This window comes from Nerophis lumbriciformis, linkage group LG04, assembly GCF_033978685.3.
Source record: "Nerophis lumbriciformis linkage group LG04, RoL_Nlum_v2.1, whole genome shotgun sequence".
In the NCBI taxonomy this organism is placed as follows: domain Eukaryota; kingdom Metazoa; phylum Chordata; class Actinopteri; order Syngnathiformes; family Syngnathidae; genus Nerophis; species Nerophis lumbriciformis.
Genome location: NC_084551.2, coordinates 10767786 through 10790000, shown reverse-complemented (window position 1 = coordinate 10790000; position 22215 = coordinate 10767786). Strand labels below are relative to the sequence as shown.

Below are 22215 nucleotides of genomic sequence, written 5' to 3'. Positions count from 1 at the left end.
AGTTCTGAATAATATATATATATATATATATATACACACATACATATATACACATACATATATACACATGCATATATACATATATATATATATATATATATATTTACACATACATACATATACACACACACGTGTATATATATATACACACATATATATATATATATATATATACACACATACACACGTATATATATATATATATACACATACACACGTGTGTATATATATATATATATATATATATATATATATATATATATCGTATATACATATATATTATTTTTTCCGGTCGCTTTTGGGGCCTGCTTGTCCGGCAGTGTCGGCGTCTCAGGCTGCTGCACCTGGGCTGCGTGTCTGAGGCTCTTGGGTCCCGCCGTCCACCCCTTCCGGATGCCCGTCTTGGTTGGGGTTTGCTGGGTCTAGTCCCTGCGTCTGTCGTGGCAGCTCGGTGCACTGCATGGTATTCTGCAGTGTTGTAAGGCGGCCAGCTGCTGGGAAAGTGACCTTGTGTTTCAGCAGCGTGTCTGGGTGCTCTCATTTTTTTAAATTTTCTTCTTCCTCTTCCCTCGGAGAGAGGACCCGTCAGGGCAAATGCTGGATGTTCCATCTCCATCGTTGGGCTCCCAGGTGAGGTGGGTGGTCCCTGCGGTGGCCTTTGTTGGGGCGGGTTGAGGCAGGCCTCGCCTTGCTCTCCTGGGTGGGGTCCCTTGTTCCCTGGGCTCTATGGGTTGGGCTGTGTGGGTGGCTGGGGCCGTACCTTGTCTCCCGTACACACTGGGAGACAAATATATTCTATATACAAATACACATACATACTCACACATACACACAATTATTCATATATATTGTATGTACATACATACGTACATTCATTAATACATACATACGCGCACAAATTGGTACTAACCCACATACATAGATCCATACATTCCCATATACATACACAAATACAGTACATACATATACACACTCACAATACATACATCCACATGCACATACAGTGTACAAACATACCTATACACACACTGTACATATACAAGCACATATGCATACATACACTCATGCATATAATCACATTTCATCAAAATATAAAATTTTTCCCCAAGGGGTTACTGGGTAAAACACTGACAAAGCTTAACCTATTGTACTATAACAATCTACAAGGTTAATACAGTTTGCTTCTCTTTGTTTCCCTCCATTTATTTGCTTTCTTTTGTAATTCTAGTTATCATTACATACAAACCCCGTTTCCATATGAGTTGGGAAATTGTGTTAGATGTAAATATAAACGGAATACAATGATTTGCAAATCATTTTCAACCCATATTCAATTGAATGCACTACAAAGACAAGATATTTGATGTTCAAACTCATAAACTTTATTTTTTTTTTTGCAAATAATAATTAACTTAGAATTTCATGGCTGCAACACGTGCCAAAGTAGTTGGGAAAGGGCATGTTCACCACTGTGTTACATGGCCTTTCCTTTTAACAACACTCAGTAAACATTTGGGAACCGAGGAGACACATTTTTTAAGCTTCTTTCCCATTCTTGCTCGATATACAGCTTGAGTTGTTCAACAGTCCGGGGGTCTCCGTTGTGGTATTTTAGGCTTCATAATACGCCACACATTTTCAATGGGAGACAGGTCTGGACTACAGGCAGGCCAGTCTAGTACCCGCACTCTTTTACTATGAAGCCACGTTGCTGTAACACGTGGCTTGGCATTGTCTTGCTGAAATAAGCAGGGGCGTCCATGGTAACGTTGCTTGGATGGCAACATATGTTGCTCCAAAACCTGTATGTACCTTTCAGCATTAATGGCGCCTTCACAGATGTGTAAGTTACCCATGTCTTGGGCACTAATACACCCCCATACCATCACAGATGCTGGCTTTTCAACTTTGCACCTATAACAATCCAGATGGTTCTTTTCCTCTTTGGTCCGAAGGACACGACGTCCACAGTTTCCAAAAACAATTTGAAATGTGGACTCGTCAGACCACAGAAAACGTTTCCACTTTGTATCAGTCCATCTTAGATGAGCTCAGGCCCAGCAAAGCCGACGGCGTTTCTGGGTGTTGTTGATAAACGTTTTTCACCTTGCATAGGAGAGTTTTAACTTGCACTTACAGATGTAGCGACCAACTGTAGTTACTGACAGTGGGTTTCTGAAGTGTTCCTGAGCCCATGTGGTGATATCCTTTACACACTGATGTCGCTTGTTGATGCAGTACAGCCTGAGGGATCGAAGGTCACGGGCTTAGTTGCTTACGTGCAGTGATTTCTCCAGATTCTCTGAACCCTTTGATGATATTACGGACCGTAGATGGTGAAATCCCTAAATTCCTTGCAATAGCTGGTTGAGAAAGGTTTTTCTTAAACTGTTCAACAATTTGCTCACGCATTTGTTGACAAAGTGGTGACCCTCGCCCCATCCTTGTTTGTGAATGACTGAGCATTTCATGGAATCTACGTTTATACCCAATCATGGCACCCACCTGTTCCCAATTAGCCTGTTCACCTGTAAGATGTTCCAAATAAGTGTTTGATGAGCATTCCTCAACTTTATGAGTATTTATTGCCACCTTTCCCAACTTCTTTGTCACGTGTTGCTGGCATCAAATTCTAAAGTTAATGATTATTTGCACAAAAAAATAATGTTTATCAGTTTGAACATCAAATATGTTGTCTTTGTGGCATATTCAACTGAATATGGGTTGAAAATGATTTGCAAATCATTGTATCCCGTTTATATTTACATCTAACACAATTTCCCAACTCATATGGAAACGGGGTTTGTATATGTATTGTTGCATTTCAAACAATTGTATTGTTGATAATAGACGTAATTATTATTATTCATTATCAATAGTGCTATTTCTGTAGGTATTTTTATTGCTCCATGTGTAGTGCAATAATGTTAATTGTCATTTCTGTGTTAATATTTAATTTACTGCTTCAATATCACTTTTTGTACCATATATGTACATGTCGGATTTGCTGATGCTGTTCTGTTTTTGTGGTTGTTGTTGTTGTCTCTTTGTCTTATCCCGCTCTCGTTCCCGCAATTTCCCCCTCTGTCTTCCATCTAGCTCCTCCTGCTTCGGTCTGGCTGTGCACAACATTAATATAAATCCATTTATCCATCCATCCATTTTTCTACCGCTTGCACATTCAAAATGGCCTTTTTATTGTGGGCAGCCTAAGGCACACCTGTGCTATAATCATGCTGTTTAATCAGCATCTTGATATGCCACACCTGTGAGGTGAGATGAATTATCTTGACAAATAAGAAGTGCTCACTAACACACATTTGGACAGATTTTTTAACAATATTTGAGAGGAATAGGTCTTTTGTGTATGTAGACAAAGTTTTAGAGCTTTTGAGTTCAACTCATGAAAAATGGGAGCAAAAACAAGTGCTGCGTTTACATTTTTGTTCAGTGTACATTAAAATATAATTCTTATATCTTGTTGAGATCTTTTTACATTTTTGACAGTCCAAATATGTTGTCATGCACACAGAAAGAAAATTCTCTGTCTCAATCGTCTGTCTTTGCAGCGCGATCACCTCATGTCTCTCATGCATTTGTGCATCACTGTGCCAGTTTGCACAAACATTCCAGACGTAAAACAGGGGCAACAAAACATTTTTAGTTTTGATGATTCACATTGAGTGCTAATGGATTATATTTGCATCTCCTTCTCCCAGTATTGTGCGTGGTCAAAAGTTTACATACACTTGTAAAGAACATAATGTCATGGCTGTCTTGAGTTTCCAATCATTTCTACAACTCTTATTTTTTTGTGATAGAGTGATTGGAGCACATACTTGTTGGTCACAAAAAACATTCATGAAGTTTGGTTCTTTTATGAATTTAAAATGTGACCAAATGTACTGGGTCAAAAGTATACATACAGCAATGTTAATATTTGGTTACATGTCCCTTGGCAAGTTTCACTGCAATAAGGCGCTTTTGGTATAAGGTCATTTTTGACCACTCCTCTTGACAAAATTGGTGCAGTTCAGCTAAATTTGTTGGTTTTCTTACAGGGGCTTGTTTCTTCAGCATTGTCCACATGTTTAAGTCAGGACTTTGGGAAGGCCATTGTAAAACCTTAATTCGAGCCTGATTTAGCCATTCCTTTACCACTTTTGACGTGTGTTTGGGGTCATTGTCCTGTTGGAACAACCAACTACGCCCAAGACCCAACCTCCGGGCTAATGAATTTAGGTTGTCCTGAAGAATTTGGAGGTAATCCTCCTTTTTCATTGTCCCATTTACTCTCTGTAAAGCACCAGTTCCATTGGCAGCAAAACAGGCCCAGAGCATAATACTACCACCACCATGCTTGACGGTAGGTATGGTGTTCCTGGGATTAAAGGCCTCACCTTTTCTCCTCTAAACATACTGCTGGGTAAACAGCTCAGTTTTTGTTTCATCTGACCACAGAACTTTCCTCCAGAAGGTCTTATCTTTGTCCATGTGATGTCAGATGAAACAAAAATTGAGCTGTTTGGCCACAATACCCAGCAATATGTTTGGAGGAGAAAAGGTGAGGCCTTTAATCCCAGGAACACCATTCCTACCGTCAAGCATGCATAGATCAATAAAGTGAAAAAGGATTGCGTAATTGAACATGGAAGTTGTTAGTACTACTGCAAAATAAATTAAGTCGCCACATCTTAAAATGATAGTTTTTTTACGTGAAAACAAATTAAAGTAATACATTAATAGATATATATATAGCGTAATATATTTGGTAGGGTTCTAGTCTTTTTATAGCGGTTACGTAGAGAAGACACAGACATCAGCGTGGATCTACGTTAGCTTTATTTTTCAACTCACTTATGTAAACAATTTACTCAATGTACGTAACATGTAAGCAAATATGCCACAGCGTCAATCGTAACCAAAATATATATTCATTTATTACATATATTCATTTATTACATATAGCCTCCACTTCAGCTGGCAAGCATGAATGATGTAGCTTGCCCAAAACTGACGAAAAAGTCACATACAGGTCGCATTGTGTTTAGATTGAAGTCACATTTGAAGAGATCCAACTGGATTTGGACTACCTCCTGATGTGGCTTGAATTTGATGTGAAAATAAGTTTGAAGCACTTTGGAGCGGCACTTTGGACTGGCAAAAAATCTGATTTGGTGTGCAGAGTAAACGAGGCCATTGACTACAGCTTTGGACTACAACTGGATAAAAATGGTGAACTTGCGCAAAGCTTTCAGGTAAACCTCGACCATATATGGAGATATCCACTGATGTAACTATGCAAAATATGTCAGTAAAGTCTCAAATTCAAAATAATTTGTTTAGAACAAATTTGGAAAAAGGCACGATAGCTCTATAAACATCTCCGCCATGGTTCTATGGTTTGATTATTGACTTGTCTTGTCTGTTTTATGATGTCTTATTTATTCGGTTCTTATTTCTGTCATCGTGGTTTTAAAGTCTTATGTGTTATTTTAGAAACCTGCCTTGGTACTACGGCTGAAAATTAGCATTTATGCTATGTCCGGTGCATTTACACTGTTGATTGAAGTGTTGGTTAATGTGCACTGTCCCAATTAAATAAATACATAAATAAAAAAAATTAAAAAACATTTTTTTCCAGGACTTATGGGGACCCCAAATAAACCAAAACAGGTACCAACAGGTAAGAAAAGTTGGTTTAACTTAATAGAACCCCCTTGAATACAAGTAAATTGCTTAATGTAACCCACACTGCAAAAAGTCAGTGTTCAAAAACGAGAAAAAAAAATACAAAAATGAGGGGTATTTTATTTGAACTAAGCAAAATTATCTGCCAATAGAACAAGAAAATTCGGCTACTCAAGACTTTCCAAAACAAGTAAAATTAGCTAACCTCAATGAACTCAATAATACCTTAAAACAAGTATATTCTCACTAATAACAAGTGCACTTTTCTTGGTAGAAAAAAAAGACCTTTTTTGCTCAATATGTTGAAAAATATTCTTAAATTAAGTCAATGCTAGTGTCATTATCTTGACATAATGATATGCGCTCAGCATTATATTTCTTGAAACCAGCAAACTTACACTAAAAACTAGTTTATTGTTCTTAATGGAAAGGCAACAAGGCAACCGCTTGTTACTCTCGGGGTCTACTAGCCGCTAAGGCAAATCATATTGTTCAAAAATGTATTTTTCCATCGATAACATGACATCATCGCGCCAAGTGCGTGCTCTTTCAGTCAATTAGTGCGCATATATACAGCCTTGGCCCCGGCCAAAAAATTTTTTATTGTAATTTTGAAGAATTTATCTGAATGTGCATGAACTATTTCTGTTCAAAATTGTTTGAAATATTAAATGTTTAAATATTAACTGTCAGTTTACTGTACTGTGCCAACTGTACTACTATACGAGTACGTATTTTCTCTTGTTTCATTGAAAATAAAACAGCAAAGTCCATTTGGCTGTCATCTGTTTTAATTATGAGACACATTCGTGTCAAAATCATGATTTATTTTTTTTCATGCTTGAAGTAAGAAATGATTACTTTAAAGAAGTAGTTTTATACTCGTGAGTGTTAATGACACAGCTTTGCATCAGTTGATATTCTAGTTTCAAGCATGTTTTACTCAATATAGGTCATCAAATCTCAGCAACAAGCTGTAATATCTTACTGAGATCATTTAGGACCAAAACCCTTAAAACAAGTAAATCTGCTTAGTGAGAAGAATTATCTTAGACCGAAAATAAGCAAATATCACCCTTATTTGAGATATTTCATATTACTTAGATTTCAGTTTTTGCAGTGCAACCGCACATTACAGTGTATCACAGGTACAAAGCACGTCTAAAACATTGATAAAGTCATACAATCACAAGACTCAAAACATTGCAACTTTTGCCGTAAAATCTGGCATTTTTTAGCCACATTAATACCACAAAAAATGTTTTTGTTGAAGTATTCCTTCATATAATATACAGCTACACTGAAAGCAGCTTTCTTTTAAAACTGTCCATTCTATTTAATTCCATTCCAAAAGCAGACTTTTTGATAAAGTGTATGATTTAGCTCCCATTAGATGGTGCAAGTGTAACCATGTGACCTAAAAAGGTATGTATTTTTAAAGGATTTAGTCGCCATTATGCCCTCATTTCTGCCACACATGTCATTTTGACCACAAACTACACTAACAGCTGTGGAAATCCCCTCCCTGGGGGCCATGTGACTCACTCCCGTATGCACGCATGTGTGCTCCGCCCTGCCCCCATAACCAGTGCTCTTGTCATTCTTCCAGCCGCTTCCTGGAACTCCTCCTCTTATGTAGCCCATGAATGTCCCAACCCTCCCCCAACTGTGATGTAACCGCTGACGGCTTCCTGTGGGTGTGTTCCATTCTAACCTCTCCCCGGGACCCACCCCCACCTTCTCTCTACCCCTCTAGATTGTCTGGTCGAACCAAGCCAGCTTGTGGGAGGGGACGAGCGCTCAGCTGTTCCTGCAGAGAGGGGAGACATGGGTAACGCACAAAAGAGGCCCCACGGCAAAGGGGACGGGGCTCCGCACAGCGATTCCACCAACTCCCATCCCGGACACTGGAGGAGCAAAGGTAGCAGCTCGGACAAGTCTAAAGTCCCGCAGGAGTCCAAGGTAGCTAATGGAACGAGCAAGAGGGGCTCGACGGTGTCGGGGCAGGCTGATCCGGCCAGTAGCAGCAAGGAGAGTCCAGCGTGTGGAAATGTTGGGGAACCTGTCAATCTTGATGCACTATGTGGAGCCCTCCCCTTGTCGCTCTCCCGCTTAAAGAACGAAGGAAATCTGCTGTTTAAGAATGGACAGTTTGGCGACGCACTGGAAAAATACTCTCAGGCTATTCAAGGATGTACAGATGCAGGTAAGCTCGATTGTGCGGTTATAGTCCCGGGTGTTTTATTTACAGTACTGCTTGTACTGTATTTCATGGTAAACAAGTCAGAGTAAAAACTAAATGACATTACTTGCACATGTTGCGACGCAACGCTGATAAACATTGAATGAACATCACTTCAGTGTATGACGGGTTGTAATGTTAAGGTCGTGACCTTGCAGGCGTTCCCGTCCGTTTCAGGCTAAGTCCAAACAAAAGCCCGTTTTGAGTTCTAGCACACGTGGAACCTCACCGCAGTTCCAACGTGGACCTGAGGAGCGACGCTCCTTCAAGAAGAGCGATGCGTCACTTTGCTGCAAATGGACGCTGTTTGTTTTGTTGCCGCAGCCTGGTGCTAAGCCTCTCTGCTCAGGTCTATCCGGGTCACATGACTGCAGGCCGGTCAGTGTCAAATTGGATGTGACTGCAGCTATACATCTCACAGGGGAAGCCAGAAAGTGAAAGAATGGCAGATGGATGAAGGGAAACGGATGCATCCTGAGCATCTCGCTGAGTTACAGCATTTGCATGGTAGTGCTGTCAAAGCGAAAGAGTTTATAATAAGATCATTTTGAATAATTGCGATTGAGAGCAAACAAAGGTAATATATGTGCACTTAATGCATTATTATGTTCACTGTTAACTGTTTTCCATAACATAATGTGGACCTTCCATCCATCCATTTTCTACCGCTTGTCCCTTTTGGGGTCGCTGGAGCCTATCTCAGCTACAATCGGGCGGAAGGCGGGGTACACCCTGGACAAGTCGCCACCTCATCGCAGGGCCAACACAGATAGACAGACAACATTCACACACTAGGGCCAATTTAGTGTTGCCAATCAACCTATCCCCAGGTGCATGTCTTTGGAGGTGGGAGGAAGCCGGAGTACCCACGCAGTCACTGGGGAGAACATGCAAACTCCACACAGAAAGATCCCGAGCCCAGAATTGAACTCAGGACTACTCAGGACCTTTGTATTGTGAGGCAGATGCACTAACCCCTCTACCATCGTGCTGCCCAATAATAATGTGGACCTGTTACTCCTTATTAATGCTAATACATTCATTTGTACATACCTACATAAACTAGCATACAATACTGTTCAGTCATGTTTTGTTTGTCCTTAGATTTTCAATCTAGAAGGTCTTCTATCTTGACTTGTTTGGTTTTGCGGCCTGTCATTACCGAAAAAATAATATTTGGACAAACTGCACAAAATGCGTTGCCAGAGACCTTAGGGGTTAATAAGTACGTTAAAGGGGAACATTATCACAATTTCAGAAGGGTTAAAACCATTAAAAATCAGTTCCCAGTGGCTTATTTTATTTTTCGAAGTTTTTTTTCAAAATTTTACCCATCACGCAATATCCCTAAAAAAAGCTTCAAAGTGCCTGATTTTAACCATCGTTATAAACACCCGTCCATTTTCCTGTGACGTCACACAGTGATGCCAACACAAACAAACATGGCGGATAGAACAGCAAGTTTATAGCGACATTAGCTCGGATTCAGACTCGGATTTCAGCGGCTTAAGCGATTCAACAGATTACGCATGTATTGAAACGGATGGTTGTAGTGTGGAGGCAGGTAGCCAAAACGAAATTGAAGAAGAAACTGAAGCTATTGAGCCATATCGGTTTGAACCGTATGCAAGCCAAACCGACGAAAACAACACGACAGCCAGCGACACGGGAGAAAGCGAGGACGAATTCGGCGATCGCCTTCTAACCAACGATTGGTATGTGTTTGTTTGGCATTAAAGGAAACTAACAACTATGAACTAGGTTTACAGCATATGGAATACATTTGGCAACAACATGCACTTTGAGAGTGCATACAGCCCAATTTTCATCAATTAATATATTCTGTAGACATACCCTCATCCGCTCTCTTTTCCTGGGGGTCTGGCGGAAGATTTCTTTGACTTTATCGTTGGAAATGCATCTGCTTTGAGTGTCGCAGGATATCCACACATTCTTGCCATCTCTGTCGTAGCATAGCTTTCGTCGGTAAAGTGTGCGGAACAAACGTCCAATTTCTTGCCACTTTTGCATCTTTGGGCCACTGGTGCAACTTGAATCCGTCCCTGTTCGGGTTGTTACACCCTCCGACAACACACCGACGAGGCATGATGTCTCCAAGGTACGGAAAACAGTCGAAAAAAACGGAAAATAACAGAGCTGATTTGACTCGGTGTTTGTAATGTGTTTGAGAAAATGGCGGATTGCTTCCCGATGTCGCTCCGAGAGCGAATAATAGAAAGGCGTTTAATTCACCAAAATTCACCCATTTAGAGTTCGGAAATCGGTTAAAAAAATATATAGTCTTTTTTCTGCAACATCAATTGGTATATATTGACGCTTACATAGGTCTGGTGATAATGTTCCCCTTTAAAACTTCCGAACAGACTGATGATACTTGATTGCTCTGCATTAATGTTTTCATTGTGACAACCCAAGGTGGAATCAGGACTGGTATGACGGGAGTCAGCCCACTGAGCGTTTTAAGTCATGTTTGTTCAACTCAACTGTTCTGTGCTTGCCTGCGTCCCCTCCCATAAGCTAATTTCACTTACACTAAGCGTATTAATGCAGTCTAAATACACCTCCTTACATAACACCTTGTAACTTAGCCTTCACTCACACAGTAGGTTGACGCTCACTTTCGATCGATAGAATCATGAAGCCTTTGAAAGGCACCGACCGAAATGAAACTTGAGTTCATCTAAACGTATTATCAGTTTTTTTTTTTAAATACATATAACCCTTTATCAGCGTACGGTGGGTGGCTTGTTGAGAACCAGCGGCGTAGAAAATGGAAATGGAGATGACCAACAGAAACAGAGAAGTTGTGTGTTCCATTTAAGCAAGTACAGGAACTTTAAATCATGTTGGTTTGATGTCAAAAAAAGAAGAATATATTAACACATCTGCATAAATAAACACAAAGTTTTAATAGCGTAGTTATGTTTAACACCATTACATTTTGCTTATTATCAGGGTGAAAATATCCTTTCAGATTCTGTATGTATGTACATTGTTTGGCATTTGCATTCACATGATGCGTTTGCTTTTCTTTCAGGTATTGATAGTCCAGAGGATTTATGTATTCTATACGCCAACAGAGCAGCCTGTTACCTGAAAGATGGCAACAGTCAAGACTGCATACAGGACTGCACAAGGTGATTTATACCAATCATGACCCTAATGTAACCTCCACCAACAACACCTCAGTAAAAACATGTTTATTGTACTACTGTGGCACCTCGGTTCTCGTTAGTAATCTGTTCAAAAAGGCCAGACGAAGACCGAATCGTTCAAAAACCAAAGCAGTTTTTCCTATAAGTTCCAGACACTAATTATTAACACATTTTAAAGAATTATTGGAGTTGTACTTGCAGAACACAATATAAAATACAGCTCATGGATGTGCGATATTGCCTAAGATTTATATTGCGATATGTATTGCAGCCTTCTGCAATAACAATATATATCATGATATATTTTTGGGTTTTAAAACAATCATAGAACCATTTCAAAACAAGTTAAAGACTTCTAATTTGGCTGCTGGTATATGCCGTGACATATTGTGTTGTTTCTAGTTGAATTATTTTCTCAAAACCATTATTAAGCTACTTGCTAATTTATTATCAATAGCTGGTTACCTTCTGTAATAAGCTATTATTCTTTTGTTGTATTCATATTTTACTTTAGTTTTGGGCGATACTACAAAATAATGTCGTTACAGAACAGAATGCTGATACTGATGCTTCAAATTTTAAATTTCATTGAATGATTACAATTTAAGGATCACAATTTATTTTAAACAAAAACAAAGGATGGCGGTGTAACAATATCAACACAATATTTGAATTACTTCCTACTATTGGCTCTGATTTAAATCCTTTGGTTTTTGCTCTTAAAGCCATCCTATATCCAGGGACGTATTTCCTGAGATTGGAAACTATATAAAAAACCAAAAAGATTTAAAAAAAAAAGGTTGTATATTCTTCTAATCACTGTGGTATCGACCATATATTGACACGCCTTGGTATCGTTACTGTCTGTTTGTATTGATCGGCCACCTTCATTCAAGAGCTCTAGCTTAGCGGTTTGCATATTTTTCTACAGTGTGTAGTGTAGTATGTTTAGCTATAGTTCGTCCTACGGTGATAAGGTACCTGTAAGAAACAGTTTATTTGCTGCCATGGAGATTAGAATTGCTGAATAAGAAGTGGCTTTGCACTGTGGAGGGACATTAGCCGCTAGCGAGGATGCTACATTGTGTTAAGAACACGTTTGTTCGCTTGTCGCGGTCATATTTGCGGGACACAGCTCGAATGTGTCATCACGATAAAAGGATAGTATAAACAGTGCTATCATCGGCCAAATGTATATAATTCAAATTGCGAACGTCTATATATTTTTTTAACATTCTTGGCTGGCCTTAGCCTTATTCTGCTTCTGTATTTTGCTTTGCCAAGTTGGCGACAGACCACGTTCAGTCATGTTTTTGATGATTTTTTTTATTTAATGAACATAATCCGGTTCTTCTCAGCACTGTCCTTCACACTCATTTTCTTCCTTCCCATTGTTGGTAAACAAAGTCGGCCTCTATAAGCTAATGCTAGTGAGTAAGACCAGATGTTTTGGAGGGATCTTGCAGGGCTCACCGTGACATTTGCTATGCCAACTAATGGCGGGGATTGCTTCTAACTCAAATTTTTGCTTGTACGGTAATTTAAAGCAGAACAAATAGCCGAGAGACAGCTCTTATCTCAAAACACTGACTCTTACGTTGCTGCATATGAAAAGTGGGGTTTACGAAAATCAAAGTAACACTGTTTTGTACTACTAACAGGTGTACAACATTTAAAAACAATTATTTTCATGGTTTCAACTAGGGACTGCCGATAATGGCTTTTTGCCGATATTCCGATATTGTCCAACTCTTTAATTACCGATACCAATATCAACCGATACGATATACACAGTCGTGGAATTAGCACATTATTATGCCTAATTTGGACAACCGGGTATGGTGAAGGTAAGGTCCTTTTTTAAAAAATTAATAAAATAAGATAAATAAATTAAAAACATTTTCTTGAATAAAAAAGAAAGTAAAACAATATAAAAACAGTTGCATAGAAACTAGTAATTAATGAAAATGAGTAAAATTAACTGTTAAAGGTTAGTACTTTTAGTGGACCAGCAGCACGCACAATCATGTGTGCTTACGGACTGTATCCCTTGCAGACTGTATTGATATATATTGATATATAATGTAGGAACCAGAATAATAATAACAGAAAGAAACAACCCTTTTGTGTGAATGAGTGTAAATGGGGGAGGTTTTTTTGGGGGGTTGGTGCACTAATTGTAAGTGTATCTTGTGTTTTTATGTTGATTTAATAAAAAAATAAAACCGATACCGATAATAAAAAAAACGATACCGATATTTTCCAATATTACATTAGCCTGCCGATATTATCTCTAGTTTCAACTTTCAACTAATATACCATATGTATGTTATTCGCTCACTGTAAAACAACCTCATCTATGCTATTCTCTCAAAATACAGGGCTGTATTTTGAGAGAACCCAAATGGTTTGGGTTGGTTTGGTTTGCATTTCCTTTGGAAATCGAGGTCCCAGAGTCTGGAGGAAGACAGGAGAGGCACAGGATCCACGTTGCCTGAAGTCTAGTGTAAAGTTTCCACTATCAGTGATGGTTTGGGGTGCCATGTCATCTGCTGGTGTCGGTCCACTCTGTTTCCTGAGATCCAGGGTCAACGCAGCCGTCTACCAGCAAGTTTTAGAGCACTTCATGCTTCCTGCTGCTGACCTGCTCTATGGAGATGGAGATTTCAAGTTCCAACAGGACTTGGCGCCTGCACACAGCGCAAAATCTACCCGTGCCTGGTTTACGGACCATGGTATTTCTGTTCTAAATTGGCCCGCCAACTCCTCTGACCTTAGCCCCATAGAAAATCTGTGGGGTATTGTGAAAAGGAAGATGCAGAATGCCAGACCCAAAAACGCAGAAGAGTTGAAGGCCACTATCAGAGCAACCTGGGCTCTCATAACACCTGAGCAGTGCCAGAAACTCATCGACTCCATGCCACGCCGCATTAACGCAGTAATTGAGGCAAAAGGAGATCCAACCAAGTATTGAGTATTGTACATGCTCATATTTTTCATTTTCATACTTTTCAGTTGGCCAACGTTTCTAAAAATCCCTTTTTTGTATTAGCCTTAAGTAATATTCTAATTTTGTGACACACGGAATTTTGGATTTTCATTTGTTGCCACTTCAAATCATCAAAATTAAATGAAATAAACATTTGAATGCATCAGTCTGTGTGCAATGAATAAATATAATGTACAAGTTACACCTTTTGAATGCAATTACTGAAATAAATCAAGTTTTTCAAAATATTCTAATTTACTGGCTTTTACCGGTGTGTATATATATTTGTAAAACTGCATTAGTGAGCATTTATTATCATTTTCTTCAAAGTTTTGATGCAGCTCTTGTATCAACATCATTAGATTGTGCATCTAAACACAACAAACTGTATGAGAGACTCCATCTTGTCAGCTCCCAGACTTGATCTTTTGCTCCGGTCTCCTCATATGTTGTTTTCTACTTATACTCACCAGAGCTCTGGAGCTACAGCCTTTCTCCCTCAAGCCCCTCCTGCGCCGGGCCATGGCTTATGAGTCCCTGGAGCGCTACCGAAAGGCCTACGTGGATTACAAGACTGTTCTGCAGATAGACGTCAGCGTGCAGGCAGCACACGACAGTGTCAACAGGTATTACCCTTCATGTCTCAACTCTCACCGAGGGAGGCCAAACATTTTACGGACTCATTAAATACATAAATCCAAAGTCTTTTGATCGTACCGCACTGCTGTTAGCATTGAATATGGTGACCTTGATTAAGTCACACACACACACGTATGAGTTGATATGGTGACTTAAGACTTCAATAGATTAAATACTTTTTTTTTTTTGTATGTGACTGATTTGTCCACGTCACTTCTCTCATTTAGAATCACACGGTTGCTTATTGAGCAAGACGGTGCAGAATGGAGAGAGCAACTCCCAGATATCCCTTCGGTTCCTCTGTCGGCCCAGCAACACCGCAGAGAGGAGCCACCCAGCGCCGAGGTCCTTCAGGCTCGGGCCGAGAAGGCAGCCAGAGACGCAGGTCAGTGATGGGGGGGGGGGAAAAAAGGGGGTGAGCATTACTTGCTGTTTTTAGCCTGTCCACAGACACACTGGAGGATAACAGTGTGAGAACAAGAGCTATAAATATCTAGCTATACAATCTGAAAGCCCATAAGCTGAGGAAGACTTGGGAGAAGCCGATTGATTGAGCTTTAACATAACACACCACTGTAACTTCCTGGTAATACATTCCATATAAAGTATTACCGTATTTTTCAGACTATAAGTCGCAGTTTTTTTCATAGTTTGGCCGGGCTCCAGTGCGACTTATATGTTTTTTTCTTTTTTTATTATGCATTTTCGGCAGGTGCGACTTATACTCCGAAAAATACGGTATTTGTTATTATTAACCAAACTAGCCAACAGCAAAAACTCTCTGGGTTCGAATTTTGCCTTAACTCTGTACATGTACATGTATGTAAATGAACGGAAGTGAAAATGGGTATAAGTTTTGCACTTTCTGCTTTACACTAGAAAAGTTGGCCTTGCTCAGGGAGACATAATGGAGGTTATGATTACAAACTAAAGCTACGTATGTATTCTCAGGTCGCACAAACATAACTAGAACTTGTTTTCTTTTAGTACAGCACTGGTCATTTATGAGAGCGCAGTCCACGGAGCGTCCTTAAAAGATAGAGATCGTATTTTGCTTAATTTGATCGAAATGAAAACACTTTTGCATGGTTTGGGTTGGTTTGGTTTGCATTTCCTTTGGAAATCGAGGTCCCAGAGTCTGGAGGAAGACAGGAGAGGCACAGGATCCACGTTGCCTGAAGTCTAGTGTAAAGTTTCCACCATCAGTGATGGTTTGGGGTGCCATGTCATCTGCTGGTGTCGGTCCACTCTGTTTCCTGAGATCCAGGGTCAACGCAGCCGTCTACCAGCAAGTTTTAGAGCACTTCATGCTTCCTGCTGCTGACCTGCTCTATGGAGATGGAGATTTCAAGTTCCAACAGGACTTGGCGCCTGCACACAGTGCAAAATCTACCCGTGCCTGGTTTACGGACCATGGTATTTCTGTTCTAAATTGGCCCGCCAACTCCCCTGACCTTAGCCCCATAGAAAATCTGTGGGGTATTGTGAAAAGGAAGATGCAGAATGCCAGACCCAAAAACGCAGAAGAGTTGAAGGCCACTATCAGAGCAACCTGGGCTCTCATAACACCTGAGCAGTGCCAGAAACTCATCGACTCCATGCCACGCCGCATTAACGCAGTAATTGAGGCAAAAGGAGCTCCAACCAAGTATTGAGTATTGTACATGCTCATATTTTTCATTTTCATACTTTTCAGTTGGCCAACATTTCTAAAAATCCCTTTTTTGTATTAGCCTTAAGTAATATTCTAATTTTGTGACACACGGAATTTTGGATTTTCATTTGTTGCCACTTCAAATCATCAAAATTAAATGAAATAAACATTTGAATGCATCAGTCTGTGTGCAATGAATAAATATAATGTACAAGTTACACCTTTTGAATGCAATTACTGAAATAAATCAAGTTTTTCAAAATATTCTAATTTACTGGCTTTTACCTGTATATCATGGGGGGTGAACAGAAACCATAAAGAAACAGAGTCCACCATTAAGCATTCTTTAGTACAAAGTATGGCTTCAAAAGTTCCAGGGATTCTAAAAAAACAACTTCAGGGAGGGGTGCTGAATTCGGTAATTTTATAGGTACTCACCAAATTCTGTCCCTGCTCCCAGGTATCAGGTTATACCTATAATATGTTAAATAAAAAGTGTTTCACATGACGTCACGTCGGGTTGCAGACTCAAGCACTCAGCAAACTCAGCCAGACTATCTCTAGGTAATGATACAAATTTACATGTCAACAAAGAAAGTATGCCTGATAGAAAACACTTAAATGTACAGTAAGGTTTCATTTTTTTAAATGGGCTCTAGCTCAATGCTAACTTACATTATGGCGATTTCAACAACTCCAAATTGGATAATCAAAACTACTACTATAATGCACTTCACAATTAAACAGCTGGTGTGTAATAAATACAATACGAAAAAGTATAAACTCTTGGTAGGGTGCAACAAACGAAAAGACTGGCACATTCGACTTGATAGCAAAGACTACTTCTTGGGTAGGCAACACAGTGTAGCTTAACACTGGACTGTGAGTACATTTGAAAACATCTGTGTTCATGTTTGCTCGTTCCTGCTTAAGTTTTCCTAACAGTATGGTAAATATTTCCTGACTGGTGTGATTAGATGAGCGTGAGGAAGGCAAGGAGGAAGGAGGGTGAGCCATGTTGTATTGTCGTGGTTGTTAGTTTCATTAAAGTGACTGTCGATAGACCACCTCCTCGTCATTACCGTCAACGTCCAGGCAAAAGCTACAATATTTAATATCCACACAAAACATCACAACACGGTAGACAAGGGCAATTTCAGTGAGTCCTTAACAGGTGCTTTGGGGGAGAACATCTTTACAGGAGCAGAAGTTGTCATACTGCACAGACTATGTTTCAATGTGTTTCTGATCATGCTACATACTGATGGTGCTACAATGTATGTAGTTACTGCAATATTCAGAAGACTTTCTGCAAATGATTGACAGATTTAAAAGCAAATTAAAATATGTATTTTTCCCATGGCATCATGTATTTGTGCTGACTCAAATGACTTGTTTATTTTGTCTTCCTTTAGAAAGGAAAGCACAAGTCCGTTTTGCTGCTTTGAAGGAGGAAGGGAACGCATTTGTGAAAAAGGGCCAATACCAAGATGCTCTGGGAAAGTATTCCGACTGCCTTAAGATAAAGCCAGAAGAATGTGCGATCTACACTAACAGGTTAGAAACAATTCCACAGACAGTCCTGACAATTCATTAGCTTTTTTTGTTGTAGAAATTGTCGTGTTGTTTACAGCAAAGAATCAAATGTCTATTTTATGTCATCCTCAGTCATAAATATTGTGTACAGTAGAATTAAAGGATCCTTCTAATGCTGACAACATTGGCACTTATTTCATAGTTATTGACCTAAAATGGTGCCTACAGCTAAAATTCCTCCCCAAAATAAACAGTAGTGATTTTGGGTTTCGAACATTTTGAAATGCCCACTTTTAGCAAAAAAATCTGACGTCACCTACAGAAGACTAGAGGCAATTCACACTATAGTATGTGTTTTGCTAGCATCTTCATCCCGAATTATGTTTGTCAAGTCCACCTCTTTCTCCTCCAAAAGATGCAAGGACAATTCCATTCAAGCTCAAAAGTGGATTTTTCTCTTAGTTGGTTGCATAGTTAATTAATTTCAAAAGGTTGTAAACATTTAAAACAGAGACAAAAGTTAAAATATTAGGCTACGTTCACACGTTCACACAAGTTGTCCAATTATGTGGTTTTTTTGGCAAATCCGATCTTTGTAGTGGAATTTTTTGTCATTTTATTTCTAATGTGAATGCAATCAGACCCACATCCGGACATAACGTCACGTCGTCACACACACTGCAGCGTTTACAAAGGTAAACATGGCTTCGGTCTCAGTACTGGCGCATTTGTAGCAATTTCAAGGGTTTTGTGCAATCAAAGTCAACATTTTGTGAACCAAATTATTGCACGTAGAAGATTAGTAAAGAAAGACAAGTATTTTTAGCCTGGCAGTTTTACGGGATAATTTGCTTCGATGTCTGCTTTAAGAGTGTTTGTCTGTGGGCGAGCAGTCAGAGACAGGAGTGGTGGAACTTTCACGTGAGTTCCTTTAACATATTTTCACCTGTTTTCTGCTCTGCTGTCAACTATTTAATTGTGTAACCTTCTATTTTGGCGATGACGTTCTGGTCGGATGAATGCGACCTGAGCGCAAGAGCATTCACATTGAGAACGCATCGCATATATATCTGATTTATATCCACATGCGAAAAAATCCCGGATCGGACATGAAAAATTCGTAATGGCACTGTTCACGCGAACATTAAAAAATCAGATAAAAGTTGCTTATAGGCAAAACAATCTGAATTGACCTGCAGTGTGAACAAGGCTTTAAACATTTTAAATCAATCATTCACCTAAGCATTTTAAATGGAATAAAGAATAATTAAAGGGGAACATTATCACCAGACCTATGTAAGCGTCAATATATACCTTGATGTTGCAGAAAAAAGACCATATATTTTTTTAACCGATTTCCGAACTCTAAACGGGTGAATTTTGGCGAATTAAACGCCTTTCTATTATTCGCTCTCGGAGCTTCCCGATGTTGTGACGTCACATCGGGAAGCAATCCGCCATTTTCTCACTTTTGTCGGTGTGTTGTCGGAGGGTGTAACAACACGAACAGGGACGGATTCAAGTTGCACCAGTGGCCCAAAGATGCGAAAGTGGCAAGAAATTGGACAAAATTTGTTCAAAATACGAGGCTGTGGGGAAAGCCGACGAAATGGTCAGTCGTTTGTTCCGCACACTTTACCGACGAAAGCTATGCTACGACAGAGATGGCAAGAATGTGTGGATATCCTGCGACACTCAAAGCAGATGCTGACATCAACTCCAAAACTGGACAGATCAGCTTTCAGGAAAAGAGAGCGGATGAGGGTATGTCTACAGAAAAATTAATTGATGAAAACTTTATTCATTACTCGCGGTTTTACGTAAATGATTATACATAAACTGTGTTTACCAATAATTTAGCTTAAAAACATTAATTTTTTTCAATCATTCGAGTACATTCGGGTAGTCTTGTGTAATGCAGTATTTTGTGTCTATTTAGGTATGGTTAACCTGAGTGCTGAAATCGTGGAAAAATATATGCTCTTAGCGCGCCTGAAATGGGCTGTCTGCACTCTCAAAGTGCATGTTGTTGCCAAATGTATTTTGTATGCTGTAAACCTAGTTCATAGTTGTTAGTTTCCTTTAATGCCAAACAAACACATACCAATCGTTGGTTAGAAGGCGATCGCCGAATTCATCCTCGTTTTCTCCCGTGTCGCTGGCTGTCGTGTCGTTTTCGTCTGTTTCGCTTGCATACAGTTCAAACCGATATGGCTCAATAGCTTCAGTTTCTTCGTCAATTTCGTTTTGGCTACCTGCCTCCACACTACAACCATCCGTTTCAATACATGTGTAATCTGTTGAATCGCTTAAGCCGCTGAAATCCGTGTCTGAATCCGAGCTAATGTCGCTATACCTTGCTGTTCTATCCGCCATGTTTGTTTGTATTGGCATCACTGTGTGACGTCACAGGAAAATGGACGGGTGTATATAACGATGGTTAAAATCAGGCACTTTGAAGCTTTTTTTAGGGATATTGCGTAATGGGTAAAATTTTGAAAAAAACTTCGAAAAATAAAATAAGCCACTGGGAACTGATTTTTAATGGTTTTAACCCTTCTGAAATTGTGATAATGTTCTCCTTTAACATCATTAAGGATATTACGTTCACACTGCAGGGTCGAATGTCCAATTCAGATTTTTTGTCTAATTCGATTTTTATATGTAATTGTTATATTATAAAAAAACTGTGATGTCAAATGTGAACGCAATCTGACTTGCATGCAGACATGATGTCACACAGTTTTTACAGAAGTAAACATGGCTCCAATTCTAGTAGGTCTCAGTCTTGGCGCATTTGTGACAATTTTAAGGATTTTGTGCAATCAAATTCAACATTTTCTGAACTGAATTATTGCGCATAGAACATCAAGAAGGAAGAGGTATTTTGGCTCTCGCCGGACATTTTACTTTCCTGTTTACCCTGAAGAGCATGTAGGCGTGCAGTCGGACACATGAGTGGTGGAACATTGATGCGAGTTCCTAAAACAATATTTTCTGCTGTTTTTTGCTGACCGTCAACTATGGCGAATAATTGGGCCGCTTATCGATTTTTGAGGATGTTCTGGCCGGATGAATGCAAATGGAGTGTGGGAGCGTTCACATATACTGAACAAATATATAAAGGCAACACATTTGTATTTGCTCCCATTTTTCATGAGTTGAACTTAAAGATCTAAACATTTTACTATATACACAAAAGACATATTCCTCTCAAATATTGCTCACAAATCTGTGTTACTGAGCACTTCTTCTTTGCCAAGGTAATCCATTCTACTGGTCTCAGATGATAATGGAGGTGCACCTACTGGATGAGGAGGTCCTGGGCTGGTGTGGTTACACGTAGTCTGCGGTTGTAAGGCCGGTTGGATGTACTGCCAAATTCTCTGGAACTCCTTTGGAGACGGCTTATGGTAGAGAAATTAACATTCAATTCACGGAGAACAGCGCTGGTGGACATCCCTGCAGTCACCATGCCAACTGTATGCTCCCTCAAAACTTGCGACATCTGTGGCACTGTGCTGTGTGATAAAAACTGCACATTTCAGAGTGGCCTTTTATTGTGGGCAGCCTAAGGCACACCTGTGCAATAAGCATCTTGACATGCCACACCTGTGAGGTGGGATGGATTATCTTGGCAAAGAAGAAAAATGCTCACTCACACAAGACAGATTTGTGAACAATATTTGAGAGGAATAGGTATTTTGTGTAAATCGTAAAAGTTTTTGATGTTTCAGTTCAACTCATAAAAAATGGGAGCAAAACCAAAAGTGTTGCGTTCATATTTTTGTTCAGTTTATATCCGATTTATATCCACATGCGAATTTCAGAATTGCATTGTTCACAGTGACATCAAAAAATCTGATACAGGCTGAATATGGGCAACAACAAAAATCGTACTTGACCTGCATTTTAAATTTTATGAAGAAAAAACACCTTTTAATAAAATATTTAACAGAATTGTTACATTTTAATTCTATACAGTACTTTTAGTTTACCAAACTCAAAAATGAAATCTCTCAATGCAAACTCTTTTACCACAAAATCAATTATGTAAACTCTGAAGTGAAGTCAATCACAAATCACACTACAGTTAAACCTACATTTGACCATATTAAGCAACATTTATAATACAATGAAAGCAAAGAAAACATTTCAACCAACCATTGCCGTCTTTGGACCAAAGCGTTAAGGAGACTTGGAGCTTCTTTCCTCTTAAGTTTCTTTGTCTGAATGACAAAGAATGACTTCTCCCAGTCCTTCCCAGGTGCTCTTCATCAGTGATGAC

At 39.4% G+C, this 22215-nt stretch overlaps 1 protein-coding gene across 3 annotated transcripts in view; it reads left to right on the top strand.

Moving 5' to 3' along the window:
- The window catches only part of spag1b (sperm associated antigen 1b), a 48203-nt gene that overhangs the window by 10359 nt on the left and 15629 nt on the right, over nucleotides 1–22215 (top strand). For all 3 annotated transcript variants that reach the window (XM_061948755.2, XM_061948771.2, XM_061948762.2), the window contains 5 exons: nucleotides 7448–7897; nucleotides 10992–11091; nucleotides 14572–14724; nucleotides 14965–15122; nucleotides 17807–17948. In XM_061948755.2, coding sequence (XP_061804739.2) covers nucleotides 7448–7897; nucleotides 10992–11091; nucleotides 14572–14724; nucleotides 14965–15122; nucleotides 17807–17948 — 1003 coding nt within the window. The remainder of the gene's footprint in view (nucleotides 1–7447; nucleotides 7898–10991; nucleotides 11092–14571; nucleotides 14725–14964; nucleotides 15123–17806; nucleotides 17949–22215) is intronic.